Here is a 27,642-nt window from a genome sequence, read left to right as displayed (position 1 = left end):
AAATTACTGGTATTTAGCTAAAACCTAATCCTTCTGATGAGAGTGTAATGTAATACATTTTTTTTTTTTGGATATGCAATTCCTAGAGATCCCACAAGATGTCATCAGAGTCCACATTTACAGAATTTAATACTAATGTTTCAACTTAAACGGATTCATTTTCAGCACTTTAAAGCATTACCTTCTCAAGTTTCTTGAGATGTGCAAGGTTTGACTATAACATATATATTTGCATTATCTCTTTGGATTCCAAGAAATAATTTTAGTTGCAAAACTATGAAATGAGTTAGATATGAGTTGTCTTTGAATTTCATATACAAAAAGTAGTGTTCTAGTTAGGACATAGGAATAAGTTATGTTTTTTTTTTAGGGAGCATAATCAGGGCCACCCTTTTTGCACCTTGTAGCAATTAACCACATAAAATACTGATTGCTCACTGTTGAGACAAAAAAAAGGCTGCCAAAACACTAAATGAAGGATAAAATGACAAACCTGGTATCTATGCTTCAAAAAAATACAAATTAAACTCCTCCATTTATATCATGTTAGGTTCTTTTTAATACACAAACACTACAGAAGGAAAGGAGGTAAAGGCTTCATCTGTACAGAAATATTATACCAAACAGTTGTATTTAACCTATAATACTCACGTTGTGACAATTACATTAAATTCTATCACTTTATTAAGTATGTCATAGCGTAAGTGCTTTCTTTCTTCCTGAGAACCTGGAAAAAGAAAAGTCTGTTGTAGATGTCTGATGGAGCTTGAATGACATAAACCTGTTTAATGGAAAAAAATATAACACTGTTTTCTTACCATAGTATAGTAAGATATTCATGTCTGGACACCACTGATTGAATTCTCTTATCCAGTTATCTGTGAGATTAAATCAATATTTAAGAATCTAAACCACAACAAACTGATTATTTGATCAGAATAACATACTGAGAACATGCAGTCATGTTGTATTAACATTTACTATATCTGCTATAGTTCTTGTTGCCTTGCAAATAGGCTCCAAAAAAAAACTAAATTAATATTATGAGTGTAAGTACAAACCTAAAGTTGATGCTGGTACAACCACAAGGTGTGGACCAGTATCACCCAACAAGTAAAGATGCGCAAGGAAGGATATAGCTTGAACAGTTTTGCCCAATCCCTGTGAAGAAAAAAAAACAAAGGAAATGTGGGAGGAAATAACTTTTCAAACATTTTGCTTACTTCCATCAGTACTTCAATAGATATATTTATAAAACATGTAGCAAAAGTGGGAACAATAATTGTCGTTGGAAACGAACGATTAATGTTCGATCGTTTGATAATCATTAACAAAAAGTGCACCACAGCAGGCCAACGACGCCGATGAACAATGAATGTCGCTGAAAACAAATGACGATTCTGGTGGATCCGTTTGGGCATCGATCGTTCACTATCTATTGTATGTACTGTCGTTCAGTGGTTGTGGATGTTTCTGCGGTACCCTTTCTCCGGTACATGTCATTTCCTGCATCGTTCAAACGATCGTATCTAGTGTGTGTACATTATTGGTGGATTATAGTTGAATGATCGTATCATTACAGTATGTTCAGAATTGTGCACTATACGAACCTTCAAAATAATTGTGAACAAACGTTGATCTGTCGTTAGTAATTTGTTTTCTTATGACAATTATTGCACGTGTGTACCTAGACTAAGTCTACCTGTAAAGTGTTACATGGTCTTAAAACAATGCCAGTTTTGTGGAAGGCCCAAAGGTTACATATAGAGAATAAGTAATACAAATCATCACAAAGGGAGCAGTAAAAACATATTCCACTAGATTAACATTAAATGGGGGATGAAAACATTTGAAACCAACAAATATCTATATTTTATTTTTGTGTAGCAGGACGAGAGAGGGGAAGGGAGGGTGACTGCTTGGGCAAGACACGTTTTCATTTTCCTGGATGATATTTACCCTTTACAAGTGTCTATATGTTAAATAATGGTAATACAGGAAGTTTAATAATAAAACAGATGTAAGTACAGAGCAGAACAACTCACCATCTCATCTGCCAAAATTCCATTGACATTATGCTTGTGCAGCAAAGCTAGCCAATTCAAACCAATCTTCTGGTAAGGCTTGAGCTCTAGACTTTAAAAATAAAAGCACTGTCAACAAACACTTGTAATGGCAGGAAACAGAGGGTGTTTAAAAGAAGATTAATCTAGAGGGAAAAAAAATGAAAGTGACAAAATGTACTTGCTAACAATAACAGGCTAAAAAGGAAAAGCTAAGGTACATTTAGGGGGTACATGGATTTGTATTGATTAAATATGACCATGAACGTTTTAGATACGTGAATTTTCCTCAGCATTTACAACCAAGTGCTGCAAACTAAAGATATTTGCAACCAAAAGGATAATGTTTAGAATATATAGGCTAACACAACTCAGAAAGCATGACCAAAGAATTTTCCTGGTTACCATTTTATGGGGGTTTTCTTACTTCCAATACAAAATAAACTATATTAGCAAGTCATCAACTTGAATCAGACTTTATCGAGCTATCTATTTCTGTAGTAAGAGCATGCAAACACTGTTTCTGGATCTCTTAAGAGAAATAAAAAACAAAAAAAAAAAAAACTCTCAAATTTGATCAGGTTTCTTATGAAGCACAAGAAAACAGGTAGACAGTGGAGTAGAAGTTATAAACATAAAAATGGTCCATATAGAGAACTCTCCTCCCAATTATTCACTTCAAGATCATTACAAAGAACCAGAGGGTAATCTGTGCGTCTAAAGGAAAAAAAAAAAAGTTTAAGCTCCGGATAAGGAAGGGATTCTTCACTGTAAGGTCTGTGAAAATGTGGAATCAGCTCCCTCAGGAAGTAGTTTAAGCAACCACTATAGATTGCTTTAAGGAAAATCTGTATGCTTTTTTAGAAGAACAGAATATAACTGGGTAATAAAACAATAAAGTAAAGCCAACAGAGACTGTTGATCCAGGGAACATCCGATTGCTTCACAGGATCAGAAAGGACATTTTTTCCTTTGTTGGAGCAAATTGTACCAGGGTTTTTATTTTTCTTCCTCTGGATCATCTATGTTCATAGGGTTTTACATCTGGGATCTGTTTATTTGTTTATTTCCCTAGGGGTTGAACTTGATGGACTTTTTTTTCACCTGAATTACTATGTAACTAATCAAGAGGTCTCAAATTCTGTATGTAAGTAAGATATATGGAAATACTAGGATAAGGTATTTTTAGTTTTTTTTTTTTTACTAGATATGAATTCTGAATTTGAATATTCAGAATCGATTTATGGTTGATTTAGATAGAAAAAAAGATGCTGGAAGCAGTAACCCCGACTCGGGGTCACACTCCGGGTAGGTAAACCTATGGGAAAAGATAGTTAATAAGGCGCTCACCTAATCCGCCGGCGTCCTCCTTCGCGATCCTCGTCTTCTTTCTTCCTCTGGCCGGCGTCCTCTGCCTCCGATGAGTCACTGGGGAGTTGGCGGTGACGTTGGTGTGTACGGACGTTCTGTTCCGGGCGGACCGGGAAATTCAAATCTATTTGTATTGCATTCAATACAAAATACCTGTATTGAACGCCATACAGTGGGTTTATATGTGTAAAAGCAGTACATTGTTTTTCATGACAGGTTATTTCACAGTATAATAGTATGAGTATATTTATTTTTTAAAATGTTTTATTTATTTAATTTATTATATTATTTATATAATTTATTATTTTGACATGATTTTGTGTTTCAAACTTTATTAGTCATACTTTTATATTTTACTGTAAAATAAATTTCCATGAAAAACAATGTACCGCTTTCAGGCATATAAATCTGGACAGAAATGAACCGCTCAGGAGGTTAAACTACTTGATAAAACAAAAAAATTGACCCATGGCCAGCTTTAGTCAGAACCTAGATACACAACCATAGGAATGTTACTGGGGAAAAATGGCAAGTCCCAACATACCTCTTAGACAGAATAGATGGTTGTTTCACATTCCACCCATTTTCTCCATCTTCGGTGATGTGTGTCACCTGCTTCATTAATTTTTTGGAAATTTCCTCACATTTGTTCATAAGTTTTAAAACCACTTCTCTTTCTTTGATAAGTATTTTACAGTTCCAAACCAGATCCAACGATAGAGTATTGACTTTGTTTATTTTGTTAAGCTGCAAAGGAAAAAAAGGGGTAATACTGAAATAAATTAACCTACTGCTAATGTGGATTAATTCATTTTTTAACAGTTTACTTTTTAGCAAAAAAAAAAAAAAGGAAAAAAAAAAAAAAAAAAAGAAATGGTGGTACTAATACTATCCCAAATCTGTAAAGTAAACCTGAGCCAGCCAATGACGTTGGCCTAAGACTGGACCCAGAAAAAGACCAAGTAAAGAAGGAAGTGTCAGACCAAGTGGTGCCTAAACAGCACAGTGCTGTAGAAGTCGCTTTTGGCAGCTAGGTTGGCTATATACATGCAGAAAACATGTGCATACTTGCACATTATAGCTAAAACCTTCTGGGGGAGCAAAACTTTGGCCTGTTCCTTGACTATGAAAAAAGAAAAAAACATGACTGCTATGGTTTTGAGAAAGAAAAGCAATAATGTATTAAGAATAAATTGCAAACCAGTGCACCAATGTATGTGCATTATTACACATTTCCAAAATGCACTAGTGATCACAGGCCTTTCGAATTATCAATCCAGTCTTGGGAAATCATAACCCTCTTCAAACAAAATGAAGTAACTTCATTTCTTAAAATCAGCTTTGGTTGCTTCATACAGTTTTTATGCTGATCTCTAAATGTCACCCTTACAGATAGCAAAAAAGCTCATTGGTGTTATAGTGGTGTCAGACCTGAGAGCTACAAATTGTTTATTACTCAAGGAACCCCCAGAAACCTCTGGAGAACTCCAAAGGGTACATATTTTGGCTGCAATGCATTGTATTAGTAAATAGGAGAATACATGTCGCTGTGGGATTACCACACCCCCCTTGAAAGGTGTATTGAAGACAGATCAAATTGTCAGCATATTTAATACTGTCATACATGCAATACAATCAAGGATAAAGGATCATTGAACATGTTCTAAGATACACATATAGATATCACTGACATTATTTGGATATAATCTTAGATTTTAGCATTGTATGACCCCAACAAAAAAAAAAAAAGGAAAGTTTGCTGATGTGAGAGCCATCGCCTTATTTCCTTCTGAACTTGAATTAATGCTTTGGGGGAGATCACAGGCATCACTTACACTTGCTACGTTGATAAACCTGGCTGGATTGACAGGATACTTAAAGGATTTAGAGAACAGATAAGCTACTCAGATGACGAAAATGTTTGATGTTATTTGCTTCAAGCTGTAATTTTCTGATTTATTCCTTACATATTTAACCTAACACCAGGACAAAAGTATAAATAAATCCTGCTCCAAAATAATTCAGATAAAAACAACTCCTTCTCAGTTTACACATATACACACAAAGTTTAATAGTGTGTGTGTTTGTGTCTCAAAAAAAAAAAAAAAAAAGATTGGGAATATTTACACTAATGTGTCTTTCTGCAATAAGTGCATGGAGAATCTTGTATGGATGTTTTTATTAGTAACAGTATAATAAATCAGGTGAGGCAAGTCTAACAAATGTAAAAGTTTTGTTTCAGATGCAGCCTGCCTTGTTTTTAGTTACTTACCATATCATCTTCACCAATCAACATGACATATTATATTATATTATTAGGAAAACCTGAGAACAGGCATTATTAGCACATAAATTGAATATTGCCTGGTCTGGGCAATTAGATTTGGCTTGAGAAAAAAAAAAAAAGTCCAGTGGCATAAGATGCCTTTTGGTCAATCTTAGGGGAAAACTGATTGTTAAAAATTCAGAGAGTTCTCTGTCTGGCAAAGCTTGGATAAAGCACTGTGATGCATTCACTTTTTTTTGCAAATTTCAGCTTTGATTTCTGAAGGGGGTCAGAAGCTGCACCTGGCTGGCTGGAAAGAAAACTAAAGAACACACATTTTAACTATTACAAATATTCTATATTTAAAAACTATTCACCTAACAAACTATATACAGCACCACTACACATTACCAGCAGTCCTAAAAAACAATTTAAATCAGCCATTCACAACCTTTTTAACATGAAGGGACTCCTCAAAAATAACTTTCAGGCCGCAGGCAATGCCGGTTATATTTACTAAATCCACAGCTAACAGTTTGGTGTGGTGGTCATTACAAAGAATGCCTTCTACATTGGTGGCCAGTGGGAAGAATGTCTTTCTTATAAAAAACAAAAAGATTATTGGCGTCTCCAATAATGATAGTAAACTGACCCGAGGCACAAACTGCCCATTGCTCAGTTAACCCCCAGAAACCTCTGGAGGAACCCTGGAGTTTCACAGAACCCTGGTTAAGAAAAACTGATTTAGAGATATTGGTGTACATGCAAGGTTTTTTGTGTATGTTTATATTTTAACAGGATGACCTGCTAGGTCTTAAAGCTGAACTAAACTCATAGGTGTGGGGGAGCTTTTGCCAAACATCTAACACACATCTGGCACACATCTGCTGTTTTATTAGTGCTTGCAGCCATAAGAGGTCCAGCATCTGGTAAACCACCACTGCATCAACTGAAGCCACCACGTTTGTTGCCAAAAATTTACATGTCTCCACTGCCAAAAATCCGAACTTTCTCCTTTGTAATATGAGTTACCTTGCACATCAAAACCTTTCCACAAGCAAACATCAAATCCCCAATCCAAAGACAAATCAAATTTGACTGAGCTGGCCAGTTTCCTAATTGTCACCTTATGAAGTTGCTGCAGTCTTCTGAATTTCAAAAAGGAAGCCACTGTTGGACAGCCATTAGGAACATTTATTGTTACCCTGGAAGTGATGTAGGCACCCGTAGGACCCACCTACTCTACGGTAAGGAAAAAAGATCTTAATCATTAGGTGACCACCGATTTATGACAGTATTCTGGCCTCTTGGATTAGTAGTTTTCAACAATCCATTAGTTTTGCTCAGTCAGAAAAGCAGTCTGCACACAGCACTAAAGAGATGTTGTGCTGCCCTGCTTGCATTGGTATTGTACATCATTAAAAAGAACCTCTGACCTTGCTACCTGCGTACTTCCTACAGGTCAGCGAGTTAGGCTAGCAGCATTTTCCCTTGACTGATGGCATTTTCAGACCATTTGGACACTACTCAAATGTTAGCAGAATCTCTAATTCCATGTCTGCAGCCAGATTAATCCTGGAGCTTTTAGTGAACACCTTGGCTATTATTCAATTTCTAGGTAAATATTCTCATTTTACTTAAGATGTCCTTGACTTCAGTGATTACTCTTGAATTATAGTGTAAGAGAAATGTACAGCTGGAAAATAGATAAAAGGAAAAATGTGTATATTGTACAGGCAACACTAACATATGAAAAACTGATAAAATGTGCCTGAACTCCGCCACCCCCCCATTGAAAAAATGCTAATGCATCGCCAGGTACTTCAAGGTAATCAGGACATTTATTTTCACCTTAAGAGTTATAATTTGAACACTGTTGAAACTTGCAAATGCATATTTATCCCACACAAACAGATGGCACATAATAACTTGGGTTTAACATCAATCACTTCCACAGAAATCAAGAGTAATATTACAATTTATCACACACGGCTACTTGGAAGAGATATGTACTTTTTGCCATAAGAACTATTATCAATCAGAGCATCTGTCCCCCTACAGCTACAAACAAGCAGCTGTACCGTGTGTACAAACCGTGTGTACAAATCCCATGTACAATGTAATCTGCCACCACACAGCATACCACTTCACACTGTAAAGCAAACTCACTGCCAAGTGAAAAAAAACAATTAGAATTTTATAACCAGCTTTAGTTTTTATTACAATCTTATGACATAAAATGACCCAAACAACAAATGATTATGTAGACGTACATGACTGAGACTGCGAGAAGTCTATTATATTCCGATTGGTACCCTGCATTCACCCTGCATACCCCTAGCATTCATAGATGGGAACGTTAAAGCAAAAAACAAATGTCAATGAAATAAGTACATGAATAAAGGGGCATACATATATGTCAGTGACAGTAACATTCATCAAATATTCATTGGAGGTGCAAGCATCCTGGTGTATGTGTTTTATGATAAGCAATAATTATCTGTTTGGTGAATGTCTCATTCATTGCTTTTCTTTAAAAAAAAAAAAAAAAGCCCCTGAAAAGTCTGATTTTGGCCTGCTACTATGATTAGACAAAAAATATGATTCAGAAAAACAAAAGCACGCTACTGCACTTAAATTATCTACTGCCACCTACATCAAATGGCTCCTAAAATTAAAATAAAATATCCCCATTCAAGAGGAAATTGGTGCTCCAGATTCTGGAAGAAATTTTCCTATGCCACAAGCTAAATTTCAGTCTCAGACATACAACTGAAGCAGAAGCCAATACAAATATTTTATTCACCTGTTGCAGTTCCTACCAACACCGTGTCCTATAGTCTAAAGTAACAATTCACACAGACTAAAGTGGTGATCAATAAAATGGCAGCATTTCTGCCTTCTTCCAGAACCACACAGCTCAGAGGGAGCAAACAAGAAGAGCAGGCCTCCAATCATATCAACACCTCTCTGACAATATTATTTCATGGCTATTTTAGTGACATCATATTTCCATCTACAGCCTCTGCAGAAAGATCCCATCCAAGGCCTTGGCATCTAAAATAAAAACAGGTCAGCATTATCACATGACTTGTCCTACCCGGGTGACTTTTCTGTGCTGAATGAAGTAAAGCAATACAACCAAGTCATCTGCCATTCCTCTGCTCTCTCCTTGTGTTTTATGATGTGTGTTTGGAGGTGCTGCAGACTGCATTAGAAAACTTGTGTGGGGGTGCTATTCACAAGCATCACATCATACAAATATTAGAGAGGTGTGTGATAATGTGAACATTACTGCAATGCTATGTGAACAAGAACAAGGTATTGCTGTTGTAGGGATGTTTGACAAGGAAATCCACAATAACAGAGAAAATGGAGTCTGCCATTTTAAATAGCTCCTTCTATAGAACTTATGATACCAACCAGACAACCAACAATTTCGTGAGATGATCAGAAAAAAGGCAGCCAACATAACACTCTCAGTACGGGTCTCCTTTAAAAGGACATCCTGGGAAGTATGACGTACTGCATACCTAAACTATTGTGCAGTAGAGCATGGAGACCTTATAAATAATGTGGATTATATGGATAATAAAAATCAATACAGCATTAGGTGGGACATCTGAATAGAGGAGCCAACATCTGCATGGTATTAATGCTTTGGGGATTTCTATATGTCACTCTATGTCTGAGAAATAATCTCAAAATCTAGGAAAATATAAAACACATGCAAACCTATTTAATTTACAGCACTGTGTAATATGTTGGCGCTATATAAATCCTGTTTAATAATAATAAAACATAAAAGAGAAGTTTTAATATGACACACCCAAGTTTGACCCATGAACAAAGATATGCAGAGAAATATATTTACATGGAAAGGCCTACATACTGCACCAACTAATAATGATTTCATCCCTTATTTGGCTTGTGCCTTCAATACTTTGCACATTATATTAGATTGTTTCTTTTTTTCTCTGCACCCCACATCTTTTAACCACCCTTTCTTCACATCTTGTCCTGGAACCAGAATTGTATGCAGAGCAGCAGGATATTCTTAGTGCCCCATCCTCCTGAGCTGCACAAACCTCTTCACTTGGCTCCCCAGCTGATCCATTTAGCCCTTTACTTTCAGGTATGGGTGAGCATGGACAGCATAGCATGAGGTAGTTAATCAGAAGCATTTCTCTACAAAAACTTATACTGCATTTAGAGTATCCTGTCAAACCAGAAGGGCTTAAAAAAAGTAGGATCAAGGTAATCAGCTGGACATACACATAACAATGATAATTTTTTCATCAGATTGCAGAAAGAACTAAATAGTCCCTGCAATCTGCCATCAATCATTTCCAACTTTCAAGCAAACAAATGTTCAGGAATCCAGGGAAATCAGGGCCAATCAGCAAACTGTCTGGCGTTTTCTAGGTATCTGGGCAGTACAAGTGTTGCTCACAACTGCAGAATCCCATTTATCACATTGGAAGGAGGAATAATGACAACCGATTGGTTATTAACAACATTCATAGCTTTTCCCTCATTGCAGAAACCTAGAGAAGCTCCATTCTGTATGAGGCCTTATCTTTGGCTAATACAACTCACACAGTGCAACTTCAACAACCATAATGCACTCCTATTTTATACATAAAATGTACATATATAATATGCTTTATATCGGACACACTGTATGAAGGGGAAAAGCGTGCAATCTTTAAACATCTAGGGAATTCTAAGTAAACTGTTACAATTAAAAAGTCTAAATTTTGCAATAGAATAAAAAAAAAACTATTAAACAAGTTAAAATGTGTAGATGCACAAAGAATAAAAGCATCAAATGTTAAATACAACATTGGCAGATTTAAGTAAACTTAATTCACTATTCACTCTTTGGCAAGATAAGATCATTAGGAGAAATAAGAGTTCTCTGTGCATTAGCAACATCTCTGGGCATGTAGTTACAGCAGCCTGAGAACATATGGGCGTTGGTTCTAAAAGACAAGTTTAATCAAATAAAAAGGATGAAAAAAAAAAAAAAAGCTATTCAATTCTCTGCAGGTCAGTACAACATTTACAACATTAAGCTTCTTTTTGCCAAGGGGGGTAAAAACTAAAGCAAGAGACATCTGAAGCAAAGACGGCCCTTTAGCAAATAGTTTCACAAAGAATTAGGGAAGGCGAAGCCCGACAAGTTCGGCTGCAAGCTGCCTATCAGACAGATGTTGTCAGGCCAGCCAAAAGCTCCAGGCAAAACGATCCTTCCCTGTGCAAAGAGCTACTTGGGAATCTGCACTGCAGCTTTAGCAATTACCTTTCTCAGTCTTCTTTGTAAAACATAAAGTAAGAAAAAAAAAAATGTTTCTGTTTTCTTGAAGGAAAAGCTAAAAAGTGGTTCAGATCCCCTATATACCTAGAAACCATGCCCACTTCAGCACATCACATGGCGTTCCATCAAATTGTAACTATTTTCTCAAATTATTCTACATTGTAACAGCGATTTACAAGTCACAGTGCATTAGACGCACAGAGGCCTGCAGATAATGCTTTATTTAATTACTACGTACACAAGAAAAGGATATACAAGAAAAAACATTTTTTGAAAAAAAATCCACTGATGCAGAAAAATTACATTAATTACTAGAAGCAAAAATGGTGGATTATAATGTTTAATGTACTTACCAAGTCTGTGACAAAAATTTCCCTTTTTCTAAGTAACTCATTTTTCAGCCCTCTGCTAAGTAAACGCCTTTTAACTTCCACTTAGAAAATGGCAGCGTTGTGTAAGCACAAGAAACATGTGAGAAATTCCTATGAAAAGCAGACAGGTATGCAGTACAATGGAGAAAAGATGCTGTTTTAGGAGGATACTTGAAAAACTATGCTGGTATCTTGAAGCATGGAGAAGCTCCTGCAGCTGTTTATTCAGGCAGACGCAGTTAAGAAAAAAATCCTGCCGCATTCTTGCTTTCCTGGTAAAATAGCTCAGAACTGACTGGCAAAGTTCTCCTTTCTGAATGAAAGCTCTTATGTCTGCTTCTGCAAAGCACTGAACCAAGTTCCTAGGTTGCTGAATGAGTGACAGCATTGCCAACCAATCAGCAAGGGTTTTTCAGGAAAATCACCCCTTAATTTATTCAAAATTAGGTCATATGAGCTGCTATTGGCTTAGAAGGAATATAGTGTTAGCTTACTCAGGAAAGGCCACCCATCTATGCCTCCTTAAGGTTGTAGACACCTCTTGCCTATGAGCATAAAAGGAATATTAAAAAAAAAAAAAAAAAAAAGTACTGTACACTGAAAACTTACCAGAGAATCCCAAGAATGGAAGGGCCGGAGCTCAGTGATCCTCTGAGCTTTCTTTAAAGAGCACTGAGGGATCAGAGAGAGCTCATCCAGGGAAGCATCTTGTAGGAAGCTAACTATTTTAGTTTTGTGTTCTTCCTCCATAATTTCTTCACTACTGCTGTAGTCTTCATCCAGGACACTGCCTGTATCCGAAGCAGACTCCTCGCTTTCTGAGTCTCGTTTAAAGCTGATAACATTTTTTTTGCTTTTTGCTTTTTTCTTTGAACCATTCTTTATCGGTTCATCGTTAGGTCTGTGATTTGGCTTGGCTTTGGTGCTGCTTTTACGATTTTTTTTGTCACTTTCTGATGCTCCTTTGCCATTGCATACCGCGCTTTTGGAAGTACTCTGCAAATCATCTGTTTAAGTAACGAGATAAACAATTTTATTACAATTTTTTTGCATAGGTGCATTTACTGCTAATTGCAGTGTCTTCTACTTATTAAGATAACAAGTTCATTACTTTACGAAAAGTATTTTTTATCTACCCTAAAAAAAAATATCTTCCTGGAATATTACAAACAGATTCTGGGTCAAATAAACCATCAGTATAGAGGGCACAAAAATACATTTTGCAGTTGGGATAAGATCAGCAACGATGCTAACATCCAAAAAAAAAAAAAAAACCCACAAGCCTGGTAATGCACTATTCCCTCTCTTTCTCTGACACCTGGGTGGGACTAGACTATACAAGGTGATTAGACCTTGGTCCAATCACAGCAGAGATTCTTTATGTCCGACCTGTAATATTTTCCACACAAAGATGGCTGCTACAGAATTTATAAAACGTATGTGATACAAATATTAAACATGCAGCACACTACTGTATAGAAACATTTTACACTTGTGTGACAAGAAGGTAAAGCTGCACATAGAAGTCTTGCAGCTGAAACACACACAGAATGATACAATATTCCTGATCTTATTACACAAACTTTTTGCTTTACATGTGGTTATATATGGTGTAAGGATAGAAGTTCCACAAGGTTTTGCTGTGTCCGATGTTTTAAAATATAAAACAAAATACAACATTACAAAACTATATAAAAATCAGCTTCCCAAACCTTTTCAAATGCATCATTTTCCCCTGGAATTCCATGTTATTGACATACATTCTATGTCTTTTGTTCATCCAATGTCGGGGAGACAGATTTTCTTACAATGTGAAAATAATGAAGGAATGTATTTAAGGTAACAATAATGTTTGCTGAAATTCTTGCAATGTATACCAAGTGCACAAGAATTTGTTTTGAGGGACTTGGGACTCTAAAAGCCCCAAAACTCCTTCCCTTTATTTGCAATGTCATTGATTTTGCGCTGCAGCAGACCACTATGCACAGTAACAGTCACCATGTGCTGTGGTGCACGGCACCGAAAAAAATGTTTTTTTTGTCAGCCAATTTAAAAGGATGGACCGCCCTAACACAAGGCACGATAACAATTGATTGGCTGTATGAGAAAACAAGACTCTTGTGATTCTTTTATTGCACATGGCTGGAACAGATCATGGCACGGCAGCAGTTTGCTGTGTGTCTGGGAGTTGTCAGCGACACGGTTCAACAACGCATGTCTGAAATTAGCCTAATTGTCATTTTGACCTAACGATAGAAAGCTTTACACATTCAACAGGTATATTATCCTGTTACCAAACTTTGTAGTTATTGATTATCAGCATGCTGGAAAATCTCTGCTTTTAGATACTCATTTTTTTTCCATGCACAATAAAAAGTAAAATACTACTTTACGGTTTTCCTACAGTGTGGGTACAGACGTGCAATAATTCATGGATTGTGAAAAGATCCTTTCCCACGACAAAAGACTGAAGGATACATGAACGAGTGCTGTGCATACAGCACCGTTCTGCTGTAAGGAGAGGGGAGGATGAGAACAACAGAGAGGCACCCCACTGTGTTCTTTCTCCTTCAATTCCATTATGATCGTTAGCCATTCGTGGATCGGCCAGGACAAATCCATGAATGATGAGTGCTGTACACGTCACCTTCTCATCCAAAATGAGCCCTGAGGCAATTATTGAACAAGAATCATCTGATGTGTGTATGTAACCTAAGAATGTCAATGAATGCATTTCTTATCCATTGTTTTTGTAAGAGCCGATTGCATGTGCATTGTGCTTATCTAAACACAAACATTAAATCAGAATACATTTACCAGTCCTTTAATGTGCTAGTGGCATGTTTTCTTCTATCTGACCTTTCCCAAACTTTTATCTGGCTTTCCTGCCAGTGAGACACTTCCTGTCCTAGGTTGACATCACTCTCTCCCTGCACTCTGGCTATGGAAAAGCGGCATTGTGCTCCTAAGAAATTAAGTATTTTAGGACTACAGAACACCGTTAAATCCCTTTCCATTTTGGAAGGGGGTTCTGTAGAACACCGATAACGCCATCCAAAATCCACCAGCAAAGAAGCCAATAAGATTTCTGGCAGTATCAAAAAGTATTTTTTGCCCTTACTGAACAAAAACACATATGATTTTGTGTCATAGACAGACCAAAAAGTTCTTCATTGTTACACAAATACTTAAAGGACGTCCCTATTAAGTGTACAGAGCTGCTTAATATGTTGGTGCTAAATAAATCCTGTTTATCAATAATAATAATAATAATAATAATAATAGTTAAGTGTTAGGACCTCTGTCAAGTGTTACTGTTGTCTTTGCCCGTTCAAAAGCTTACTATATTTAATTGTCCGGATCACCAATGCCATTGTAAATGAAAGTTTGGATGGATCCAAAATTATTGAGTTGTCACCAGAAGAGAAATAGATGTGAACTCTTCCAATAGGGACACTTGTTTCCATGACAACAGGGGAATTTCCTCAAAATAGAAAGAGAACTTCTCACTTCCTGTTAAGTCTTTACCAATTAAAAAAAAAATTGTCTAGCTATGTTTCTGTAAACCGACTGAGGTCCTGCAATTCTTTACCACCTATTTCCTGTGACTACAAATCCTGCCTCCCCACTTGTAGACATATTGCTTCAACTATAATGCCCGCGTTTTGGCAAATGTATTCTGATTTGTATCCTACTTTCGGTGTCATATGTGAATAAGTCATGCAGTGGCTGAATATGGAAATAATATGATGTAAGAATTCTGTCCACCAATTTACCTCTCTACACTTGCGTGTATTCACTGATCAGCCTGACTGCTTTTAAAATTTGAAAGCTTGAAAATGTTTATGCTTACCAGGCTTTTCCCAAGGTTCACATCTCCCGACAAATCATTCATTTCATGTTACTGTTAGTCAAGGGGGTCAAATCATTGGAACAACGCAAGTTTAGCGTCGGAGTACTTCCAATATTAGACGAATATGAGATGGTGCCGGTCAAAGCACAGGTTTATGCTAACTCAAAATAAAATGAAGCTCAGGAGACATATGTTTGTAGACATTGTCAGTGGAATTTATCTTTGGAATGGACAATAATATAAATTAATTAATATTAAATACAGGTTTTCTAAACTGTCCAGGTAATGTTTCCACATGGAGCCCTTGGTTGATTAATTGGCATTGCTTTGCCCTGATAGATAAAATACATATATTGTCAGCCCATGCTGCATTTCTTGAAGGTCACAATTATTTCATTTTAGTTTTGAAACAGACCAGTTACTTTGTCCAAACTGGGCAGATGAAGTATGACATGCTTTTATGATTGGAAAACTCATCCCAGGGTGGAGGGATCCTTGCAAGACAATTTTAAAATGGTCTCCATTGGTTGGTGTCTGAAAACGCTACAAAGCGGTACTGCATTCAGCCACTGTAGCCCCCCTAGTGTTTTAATTCTCTCTGTATATCTACGCAAAAAGCGTTACTTTTTTTGCATGGAAATTTTACATTGTAGGCTTATAATTCTTAGGCATAATTTACCGAAATATGTCCAATATTTAATAAATTTAAAAATAAACTTTAAATAAAAAAAACACAAAAAACTGTTAAAAAATAAAATAAAAATATAGGTAAACGTAATATACCTGAACAGTAGCATATATATATTTCTTTATATTGGACTCAATACAGCTATTTTGTATTGAATCCAATACAACATTATTTGAATTTCCCGCCGCTCCTTCTGCCCGCACCAACGTCACCGGGAAACCCCATAGATCGTCTCTGCATTCGGCGGCTGAAGACAGAAGACCGGAGGAGCTGCAGGGACCAACAGGATGCCGGGGGACGACAACGGAACAAGGTAAGTGGGTTTTTCTTATGTTTTTTGTACTTTTGAATTTGGCGCCTGAGTTACACCATAGACCCATGCACCTGGCTGGAGTATAAGTGGAGGGTGACTTTTTCAGCACATTTTGGGTGCTGAAAAAGTCGGCTTATACTCGGGTATATACAGTATATTTTTAAAGAGCCAAGGAAGGAATATTTTTAGCACAGTTCGCCTAGGTTTCTGCTGCATCTGCAAAACTGGATAGACTGCAATAAAACAAAATTTTGTGCAGTCTTCAACCTTGTTCAAAGTATTTCGACAGCACGATTTTATAAAAAAAAAAAAAGCTCCTGATTCTAACATGAAGATATGAGATTTCTGTGTCCCATTGGGAGTTTTTTTTAGCCATAAGTCTAAATAGGAAAAGCCCAAAAAGGTACAAAATGTCCATGGTTCTATGTCTCTTGAGACGCCACATCAGCAAAAGTTATGTCATTTGGAGAGAACACTGCTGATGTAGGACTTGTGTTGCTGAGCATTTCCTGAACTCCCAGTCGGAGAGTTAGTGGGGGAAACATCCCTGGAAGCCATAATGCTGGTAAAAGTTGAAAGTCTAACCCCTAGAATTAGCAAGGGTCTGTCTGATTTACTTTGTGGAACCCATTCCTGAGAGGGAAGAGGAGGCTTTCTTTATAAACCGGGATATCTGGGGAGATAAAAATCCAAAGAAACCATCATCAAGCAAAGGAAACGTCTCTAAAGAGACCATTTACAGAAATCCTTAAGGTTGAAAGAAAGTCACCCAAGATCCTTGGAGGTCAATGTTCCAGCAACAGATTTTTAGCTTATGTGCCCAAAATGCAATAAAGTATGCCCAGGGTCAGCATCCAAATATTCCATAGAGAGACTACTCCTCATAAGAACCAACCAGCCTCTGAGGGCAGAGCTTGTCTGAACAACCCTAGGGAACATCAAAACCCTCACAATGAGGATGTCACGCAAGGTTAGAAGTGCTAACATTGGAACTAGCGAAACTGGGAAAACTCCCAGGATGATCACTACAATCCAGAGGGGTTTCTCAAAGGAATGAAACTAAAAAGGCACTTGTGCAGATTGAAGGCCATAGTTTTGCACAGCAGCAAAAACTGGAAGAAAAGTGGAGCCTGCCAGATGTAACTGGGACATAAAGTCAACCTATCACTGACTGGGGGGTTATGAAAGCTGCATATGTTGAACTTATTCTAACAAAACAAAAACAAAAACAAAAAAGGCCTAAACGCCTGCACGTAAAACTGATCCTTTGGATTCAGTAGTGTTAGTCTCAACCCCAAAACAAGCAAACAGCTAACTGTAAATAGCTTAATACCTGCATACTCATTCTGGGTGATTTAGAAAGTACTAAAGACAGAGGATCAGAACACCAGGAAAGTGGTATTTTAGGAATCAGCCACACTCGGAAATACCGCCAGGGGGATTAATGGTCCTGCTTTAGAAAGCATTTCTAACTGCTCCTAAGTGATACTAGAAGGTGTTCTACTTAAAATTAAGGGTTTGCTTCTGAACTGAACTATACCTGAATTCATTAGGTTAGTCATGAAGTGGAGAACTTTTTTTGAAATAGCAAATCCTCCAACACATTCCAGGGGAGCAGAGGTATGGTAGTTTCCTTTCCCCATAAGGTAAGAACTAAAGCTTACTGGATTTAAAAAAAAAACAAGACAGTAAGGCTTCAGGTTTAGAATTATTTGCACCAAACTGATAAAGGATGAGAAACCCACCATTTTAGGTGGCCTTCTTCTTCACACTTCTGCCGAGACCCAGCAGAGTCCCGATCCTGTGAGTGGCTCCTTTGCCCTCAGACACAGACATGACATTATAGGTCAGGTACACCTCCCTCAGAAAAAGCTGGCAAGAACAAAAAATCAATCACTTCCAAAATGTCTATCAAAAGAAAGGGAGATAATTTAATAAAAGATGGAAAAGTGAATATATGTTCATTCTTTACGAAGATGAGCATGTTCTTATTTTGAGAACATGATTAATGCACGAGGATGGCGTATGATATGGTGTCTCAGGGTGAGGAAGGATCTTTACTTCTACTAAGACTATGTATCTTAAAAAAAAGTTTGGCCCAGGACTTACCCTGTGATTTAGATTTCGACCCCCTATGTGATTTGAGTTTGACACCCCTGCTCTACAACATTCGGATGAGGTCTTTATTAGCAAGGGCTGAACAGAAAGGTTTTCTGAAGGGACAGATTTAGTGCCATGGTTGTTACCTCTATGTTCAGGGTTAGGGAGAAATTGAGGTAAATGACCCACAAAGGTCCTCTAGGTTGCCCTGGGAATCTTAGCAGACAATACAGTAGATTCCACAATACTAGGAGGCAGGGGGAACCCCAAGACGTACCTTATAATGACATTCCGAATTAAAAGCATTATCCCTATAAAAGAGAATGGCAGACAATTCCAAAACAAAAGGGAAAGTAACAAGACTGTCCCCTCTGAGTCTATGCCCAGTTATGTTGCCGTCATAGTGGTAGAGCAACTAGGGTTTACAATACCAGGCAAGAACTCAGATAATCTGGTGCTGGCCAGGTCACTGTAGGAACAGATCATAGATTGGTGTTCTGTGCGGCTTTACAGAGCAGAAGCACCAGTTGGATGCTTACTTTGTTTAATAATGGGAAAGAGCATGGAGTTTTTCCTACAAGCCTATAACTAGTATAAATGCAGGGTCTGAACAGCATTGTAACATGAAGACCAGTGTTTGAGGACACTTCCACAATATTCCCCACAACAACAATCCAGTGGTGTCCACATGTGACTCCTAGGTGCAACTGCAAAATAAATGAACCTGCAGGACCAATGTGTGCTGAGACAAGGTATACACGGGTGTAAGTTGCACCTAACAATAGGTTGTATCTCATTTACCTCCAGCAAAATGTACATGAAAGAAAACCTAAAACTAAAATGTTTACCTCACATAAAAGGGTAGACAAGCCTTTAATACAAGTTAAAAATTACCTTCTTTTTTTGGGGAGGGGCACGATCAAGACACAATGGAAGCGCAGAGCCTACTGGGACACATACCGCACGGGTCCCAGGAGGCTTCTGGCTGCTCCTTCAGGAAGAGCCTTTTCTTCAATGGGCAAAAAATCCTGATCTCCCGCAAGCGCATGATCGGGTGACATAGGAAGAAGGGCAAAGATGATGGTGGCGCCCGACACTTCCTCCGCACCGAAGGAGGAGACAAGGATAATGCAGGACCAGATCCACGAAAACCCCCGGAGGGATCGACCGATCTTTGAAGGTAAGTTTTTTTTTTAACCAGTTTACTTCCACTTTAAAGAGAGGTATCAATACAAGGAGCATTTCCATTTTGGTTTACTTGCCTGCATGTTAATGATTTAGTAAGAATAAAACAAATACACACAGAAATAGCGCAGAGGGTACTAACACAGGGCTGTCCAACTTCAAACCACGTGGGCCACATACAGGTTATGATTTTCATATAAAGACTCATTTTCTGATACTTTGTAAACTACACCTTTAAAAATTTACAGCTGTCAGAGATTTACTAAAATGTAGGACAGCAATTGAACAGACCTGAATTAGACTCACCTATTAGACTTACCAGAAGAGGGAAGGACTTTAATGAACAAGAAGGGATGGAGCTACTCTAGGCTCACAACTACCTATATCTATATGTGGTCAAATTTCTTTTTAAGCAAGTTTAAAAGTGCACTGAAAGTTAATAAAAATAATTTATTGAGAGGAAAGACAATGCAAGTAAGCATTTAAAAGCAAACATACAAAAACCTTATACAAAAATGTTTTTTGGTGCAATGGCATTAATAACCTTATCACTGAAAACTGATTGCATTAACACAGGCAGCCATGTATTTGTAATATTTTACTCTTCAAGAGCTTATCTGAACTGTATGCTGGAGATGCTGAGTTCAGTAGACACAAGTAAGGTAATTTCCTTAGCTTATAAATAATAAACCTTACAAAGTAGTTGTGAGATATCACCATTAAAGTGCACAATACAAAAATATTGAAGACTATTGCAAACCTAAACAATTGAAATTCAAAGCACAGAAAATATTACAGATTCCAAATGCTTACTTAAAGTGTTTTTCCTTTTAAAAATTTACAAATTGTGCTAAAATGATTTATAAAATGTGCTAAAAAGTTTGAATGCATGTCAAGCTACACAGCAAGACATTTGAAGGCAGAAGAATGAGATTCTCATAAATGCATCTGCAACAGATTGTGGCCAATGGTAGTAGGCTTTAGGATCAGTGAAAATAAAAAATATCCCAGAGTATGTGTCAGTGAGGGAAAGCAGTGTCCCACTGTTGTCAGTAGCAAAAATATTGCCCCACAGTGCCAGTGGAATAGTGTACGAATGTTGGTTTCACTTGAGGGAATAGTGCCAGAAATAGAGCCTCATTCATAGTGTCAGTGAAAAAAATAGATAAAGATGCAAGCAGAGTTTCATCAGGCCCACGGTTTGGATTCCACTGTTGTACTTTCTGCTATATGTACTACTTAATGATATAAATATAAAACTGTGGTGCCTAACCAGTGCCTTAAGAGTTTCCATAGAAATATGTAATCCTATCAATTATGCTTTGGAGTGTGTAGAGGTAGCAATATAATATTTTTTTTGTGAACAACCTGTTTGATGGTTGTAAAGCTGAAGTATTTATTCATCTCTGGAACTGTACGGGTTAAGCCCCAGCCTGACTAACTAGGCATATTTATATATATTTTTTTAATTCTTAAATATCCTAAACTTCAAAAAAGAATGACATTTTGTATATTATACAGAAAAGTGGGTAAAGAAAAATGTTTATTTCTAGTTTTGCATATGTATTTTTATTTGTTTCCTTTGAAAAAAAATTGTGATTGTCATGAATTTTGGCAGACTTTACCTTGTTCATCTTCAGCAAACAACTTCAATGCCTCAAGTGCTTCATGAAAAGACCAGTCATGTTCTTGAAGAACCTCTCTAAGCTCCTATTCAAAAACAAATATTGCATAATTACAAAACGTCTTCATCATATTAGTTACGGATCAAGAAATCAAACACTACCATGTCAAGCAAAACCCATAACATTAAACACATGCTGCCAGAAAAAGGCAATTAAAGTTATAAATGGGCTTAAAGTGTTCAACTTATTAAGAGGAAAAGATTTGAAAAAAGACAGTGTAAACATAAGACCAGCAAGTGTGCTTGTTTTTAACATAAGAGAGATTGGGATTATATAAACAATCTGGTAAGAGGAGGGAGATAGACATAAATGATCAAAGTAAATTGACCATAAATGAAGTACTGCAGACTTAAATATACAATCATGTTAAAATAAAATACACCCTCTATCAAGTCTAAGGCTGGATACAGACGTGCAATAATTGTCGTTGGAAAGAATCTTTCACAATCTTTTTCAACGACAAACGACTGATATATGCATGAAAGAGAACTGTACATATAACGCCGTGCTGCTCTATGGAGAGGAGGGGAAACGACAGAGGACACTTCCCCCCCTTCACTTTCCTTACAATCATTCCTCATTCGTTGTCATAAATCTGGGAAGAGCTTTGAGGCAAATTCCATTATCATACAGTGAAAAAGATTATTCATAAGTTGCAAACATCAAGACAGTTGCCAGTCTTTCAAGGAATGGATGTCCCAGTAAATTCAGCAATTCAAACTGCACTGAATAGGTGTGGTTTGTTTGGAAGGGTTGCCAGAGGAAAACCTCTTTTTTTAAACAGAAGATAAAAGAATGGGTATGATGTACAAAGTTGCATCTGAACAAACTACAAAAATTCTAGAACAATGTTCTTTTGGACAGATGAGGCCAATGTCAGCAGCAAATATACAACAGAATGCTTGATTAATTGTCAGTAGATCATGCAGAATATCTTCATCAAATTGAACACTTGTCCATGACAAGAACTGATGCAAAACCAAACTATAATTGCAATATAAATATAAAATATCAAGAGAAAAAAATGTATGGTGTATACCTAGCATAAGACCAACCGTGGGGTGGGGCCTACCATTATGTTTTTGGAACGTGGCAGGTAATCGACACAAACACACAGAGAACATAGATATTTTTTGCTAATAAATCCTACTGGTTTGATGCGGACAATAAAGTGGCTATAGTTCAAATACTACACAAGTATATTATGGGACTAATTAGAATATTTCCAGTCTTTCAGAGCAACACTTACTCCCTCCTTTCTATGACTGCTTTTGTGACAGGGAACTAAAGTTGTGTTTAAACAAAAAAAACTGTAATTCAAAGTAACAGACTGTTTGTTAAATGTTTTGGGAGAATATAGGAGATGTTTGCAACAGGGTTATGGCACATTCAAAGGAAAGAAAAGGAGATGCACAGGAAATCAGTTTTAAATAGTAAAGAATTAATGAACAGTGAATGAAAAGCACAGCAAATAAAGTCCAATAATCTGCATTTTAAGTTTTAATGTGCTCTAGTGAGTTGTACTAAAGACTTTATGTAAGACGAATTAAAGAGAGCAAAATATATGTATTATATTACTCCCACTGCACTATGAACTGTGCACCCTTCCTATTTTCCAGTCTGAAGAAAAGAGAAGCCCTCCATGCCTTACTAGACTCCAAGAAATAGATTTTATCAGGGACGTGGAGATAGAGTTTGTAAATTTTGGCCAACTGCGACTCCACAGCCCTGGATTTTACAGCACATTTTAAGGAGGATAAACACAAGAACCTCAGGGAAAGACCAGGGTTCACAAAAAAGCTAAAGAACATAACTGAGCTTCAACGTGATCTAGCATAGTCTCAGGGACAAGTAATAACATGATAACTATGAAAAATGATTTCAATTCAAGACAGAGTAAACCCAAAGCAAAGCCTTGAGGCTATCACTGATTCAACCAAGTAAAAGTGGGAAAGTGAGGATAAGTTTTAAATCACAAGTCTAGCTTCCCAGCCGCAAACAGTTGTGACAGAAAGAGATCCTTCTGACCCTTCAGATACTTCGACCTGTTCAAATCCAACAGACAACAAGCAGGGGCCACATCCAGTAAAAAGGGACCAGACACTTTAATTACGTTAAAACAAGGAATAGCAGACCTTTGGGGGGACCTCAGGCCCTGGCACACTGATCCTACAAATTCCACAGGGGATCTAAAACTACTCCCAGAAGTTAGCTACACCAGGGGATCATTTAAGAAGCCCAAAAATTGGTTAAAATAATAGAGGGCTCAAACTTAACATTCTTGACTTGCAGCAAAAGGGAAGAAAGACTAATTGGCATTTACAACACAGTAATATGGCTAACCAAAAGTGAAAAGGCGATCTCATTCTTCAAATGATTAAAATCAAGGGCAAGCTAACGAACTAAGCTAATACATAGTGCAAAGAGCCTGACAGGGAACTGTGATTTCTATGATAGAGGTACCTCCCTGTTGAGGGAAGACCCACAACTGGTCTCCTGGTAAAAGATCCTGAACAGGGGTTACTTTTGACAAAATTGCTCCATCAACAGAGCGCACTTGTGTCCTACGCAGGACAAGTGAAGGGGCAGGACAGATGGCAGGCACAATAAACTAAGGCACCAGGGCAGAAATTAAGGGAGCACAGAGGCAGCCCTTTAAGTTAGTGGCTATCCATTGGCCAAAGAGGATCGCTGTCTTCTCAGAAGTCTGCCGGAAGATGGACGCAAAAGACTGTGTCTTCTAAAGACATGGCGATTCATGCAGGATCTCTACAAATGGGAAAGTCTGAGCCATACTTATTGATTATGGCAGAAGCTCACCACCCACCAAGTTTAATTCCTCTTTCACACCTATTCGTGCAGGATAAAGTGTGGCAAGTAGTAAGAGATGTGTAATACGAGACCAGTGTCAAAGACCAAAAAACAGCTGTCTCTGACCTCTTTATCCAAATCAGGAAAATGCTTCTGTAGCTTTTTCACACTGGACTCTTGTTTTTCCCATTCCTCTTCAGAGCCTGAGCTGTCACTGTCTGCACCAAACTGCAAAAGAAAAAATTAATATAAATTAGACGCCTCAGAATACAGTGAGTATTGAGAGTGAGAAAAAGTGAAAAAACATCAAATGAATGTAAAAACAAACACAACAAGGATTCCCAAAAATTGCTGACCCAACATCCCGCTTCTCCCTCTTTCATTACATGTTTTAGGACCTCACATTTCACCAATCATCAGGGGTATAAAGAAAGGCACATTACTATCCCAGTGTTCTGGAATAAGAAAACATATTTTTTAAGAAAAAGAAAAAGTTTTGTGAGTCGAAAGGTGCTAAACATCAAGTTTGGACAGAAACCTTGCTCACTATTAGAAAACAAATAACTTTTAAAATGTATCAAGTTTTAAAGTGTCACATTGTCAGTACTACAGTACAAAGAAACAAGCTACATGAACTTTAAGAAACTGAAAAATGTCATGTAAATGGAGGTAAAATTAATTAAGGAAAAGCTATCATGGGGGGCTGGAATATTACTGTGTGACAGGACAGACGATTGGTGATAGGTACTCTATGAAGAGATTTCCTCTATATTTGGCAGATGCTACTTGACACTAAAGCTGGTTACTACGAAGATTGTTAAAAAAAAATCTTTTTGCCCTAACAAAAGCAAAATATATCCTTCTCAGTCAATAGGTCAATGTTTTGGGGACAAAATATATTACAGAAAAGAGGGAAATATTTTTTGGAGAAACAGATTTATTTTGGCAACAAAATGGTTTATGAATGATGAGAAAGTGCTTTGCTTCAAGAGGTTTTTGTAGACAATGTACATTTAGAGGAGTGCACGTTTAAGCACAAGTCTTACCTAAATTAAACCTATTGCTTGGTCTAAGCAAGGCAACACATCATTGTATTGGTAGCTCCATCAGCAAGACTCACCTTCCCTTTAATACCACAATCCTTTCAACAGGAAGCACAGAAAGGTAGCTGGTAATTCCAGGTATAATGCATGCGTGACCAACTCCTCATCCTTTGACGTGACAGAAATGTTTTGTGAACGCATTGCATTTTGAAACATGTGCAAGTTTCAGTATGCAACTTACATGGGCCTTCTTTTCACATTCCTTGGACCCTCTACATGCATAGGGGAAAAAAACACTAAACAAGCATCATTTTTTCTGAATGTGCTGGAAAAAGCCAATTACTACAACCGTTTGGAGAGGTGAAAATCCCCTTTGAACTTGTGCTTCATAATGATCAGTAAAGAGAAAGGGGGGGAAAATTCTACAGTTAAATATAGTGAATTCCAACACTTACTGACATAGTATGAGGCTACGAATTTGCTTTAAATGTTACACAAAGTATCGTCAACCTTTCAGATCAAAAAACAATCAAATACTACAAGAATCAGAATCCACCAGAGTATCCTACTGTCCTGCAAGACTCATTCACAAGCTGCATCTAAGACTGATGCACGCCCATAGACAAAGGTGCAATAATGAAAGCCAAAAAGGCAAGGAAAAGGCACGTCAGACTGAACATGAATGTAAAAAAAAAAAAAAACACAACACTAAAACCTCAGGGAGCAGACAGGCTGTCTCTGCAAAAAATGTGTTGATTACTTTTACACTAAATGATTTAAAGTAAGTCTTGACTCGTCCATGATTATAGCTTACACAAAAGCAGTGCAAAGTTTTATGACCTTCAAAGTGTGTCTACCGTGCGGAGATTGAATTAAAAGTACTATAAAACCATACTCAACATTCTTTCTATGTAGAGGGCTTTTGTTTAAATTGGTTATGGCAGAAATAAGCTCCTGTTGGGCACACAAAATTGGAGCATTATACAATCCTTAGGAATTATTTATTAGTACATGCTACACTGCTCTATTGTTCTATAAATAGAAATCAAAATAATCCCCAATATGTACCCAAGCCTGAAGGTGTATATGTATTCATATGTAAAATAAACAAAAAAAAACAAAACAGAAAGCCCTGAAGAACATAGTGCTGCCAGTGTATAATTGAACAAAAGTACACCATATAACTAAAAAAAAAAAGTCTGTGGACCTGATTATCATACATATTTGTTTTTTGATCAGATGATATTAGCTAATGTAGTTTGGGAACACCTGGCTCAAAATCAACTTCCCCATTCATTCCCCATCCTAAAGTCAATATGGTTGAGGTCAGGGGATTGTGCAGGTCACTTCAGTTCTTTTATATGACAATCCTCAAACGATGTCTTAATCATCGCTGCTGGATTTTTCCTACTAATAGCAATGTCTGAAAAATTTGAGTATCCCCCTCCCATACACCGATTAAAAAATCTAGGTTTAATACTACACACTTAATCACAGAAACTTCCTCAATGGTATTCCAGCATCCAAAGACAGGATCCCCCGATAGCATTCTTTCACCTACACACAGGCAACAGATTCCTATTAAGGCCAGGTATACCTGTGGCAAGTCTGGTATTATACAGAGATTCACGTTTTTATTAGGGGCACAAGAGAACCAACATTTGCACACATTAATATTTTTTCTCCTGTACACAAGACACTTTAGAGTGGTAACAATGCATCACAATTACAATTTTTGTTACTTGGGTTTTGAAAGCCTGTCATGGAGAAAGCTCTATAGGATGTTCAGTACAAATTGGATATCTTGCCCTAAACAGTGTTTAATGTTGAATGTGATCTGTTCAGTTTTCTACACGTTTACTTTCTGTACTATACACCTTCTTACCTGGCTTTTTGCAATAGATTGCACTCCAATATTATATATATATATATATATATATATATATATATATAATTTTTTTTGCAGTTCTTGATTGACACTGATTGAGCTTCACTTTCCCCATCACTAGATGTCGCTGGTGCCACTCGCTAAATGGACTACTGCTTCAGGAGTTACGAACATATGGTGTAGTAGAACCTTGCATGCCTCTGTCTGAACACTATTTAGGGGTTGGTAGTCCTGTTGGTGCTGGGAAAAATTCTAATATCACTGGAAATTATGTGATGCCTCCACTTGACTGGTTGCTGATGGTTTTAGGGCTTTGTACTATTTTTGCTACTGATCCGTATATGTACATACCTGACATGTATCTGAATTTACAGTGCCCATTATATTTTTATTATGTATTTAGCACAATGCTTTACACAGTCCAATAATATCATGAACCGTTCTTACAAAGCTCACAACCTACAGTCCCTAAAAAAGACTAAAGTCAATTTTTACAGAAAAGTTATTTACCCTACCGGTATGTTTTTTTCCAATGTGCATTTAGAAGGCCCAGAGGAAATCCTATACACAGGAAGAACATATACCTTCCTTAACTAGAAACACCTGAATTTAATTTTTTGAAGGTGTACACATTTTGGCTATATGGGATAACTACCCTAGTTCACTATAAGTATTCATCAGGAAA

At 37.2% G+C, this 27,642-nt stretch overlaps 1 protein-coding gene across 1 annotated transcript in view; it reads right to left on the bottom strand.

Moving 5' to 3' along the window:
• SMARCAD1 (SNF2 related chromatin remodeling ATPase with DExD box 1) overlaps nucleotides 1–27,642 on the bottom strand; it is a 59,092-nt gene that overhangs the window by 14,329 nt on the left and 17,121 nt on the right. Inside the window, exons 7-14 of the mRNA XM_072405569.1 lie at nucleotides 24,153–24,254; nucleotides 21,156–21,240; nucleotides 12,001–12,398; nucleotides 3,979–4,181; nucleotides 2,046–2,136; nucleotides 1,062–1,161; nucleotides 819–878; nucleotides 652–727 (exon numbers count right to left, since the gene is read on the bottom strand). Coding sequence (XP_072261670.1) covers nucleotides 652–727; nucleotides 819–878; nucleotides 1,062–1,161; nucleotides 2,046–2,136; nucleotides 3,979–4,181; nucleotides 12,001–12,398; nucleotides 21,156–21,240; nucleotides 24,153–24,254 — 1,115 coding nt within the window. The remainder of the gene's footprint in view (nucleotides 1–651; nucleotides 728–818; nucleotides 879–1,061; nucleotides 1,162–2,045; nucleotides 2,137–3,978; nucleotides 4,182–12,000; nucleotides 12,399–21,155; nucleotides 21,241–24,152; nucleotides 24,255–27,642) is intronic.

Source organism: Pyxicephalus adspersus, chromosome 3 (assembly GCF_032062135.1).
Source record: "Pyxicephalus adspersus chromosome 3, UCB_Pads_2.0, whole genome shotgun sequence".
In the NCBI taxonomy this organism is placed as follows: Eukaryota; Metazoa; Chordata; class Amphibia; order Anura; family Pyxicephalidae; genus Pyxicephalus; species Pyxicephalus adspersus.
The sequence above is the reverse complement of the archived record's forward strand: the minus strand, read 5'-3'. Positions and strand labels throughout refer to the sequence as shown.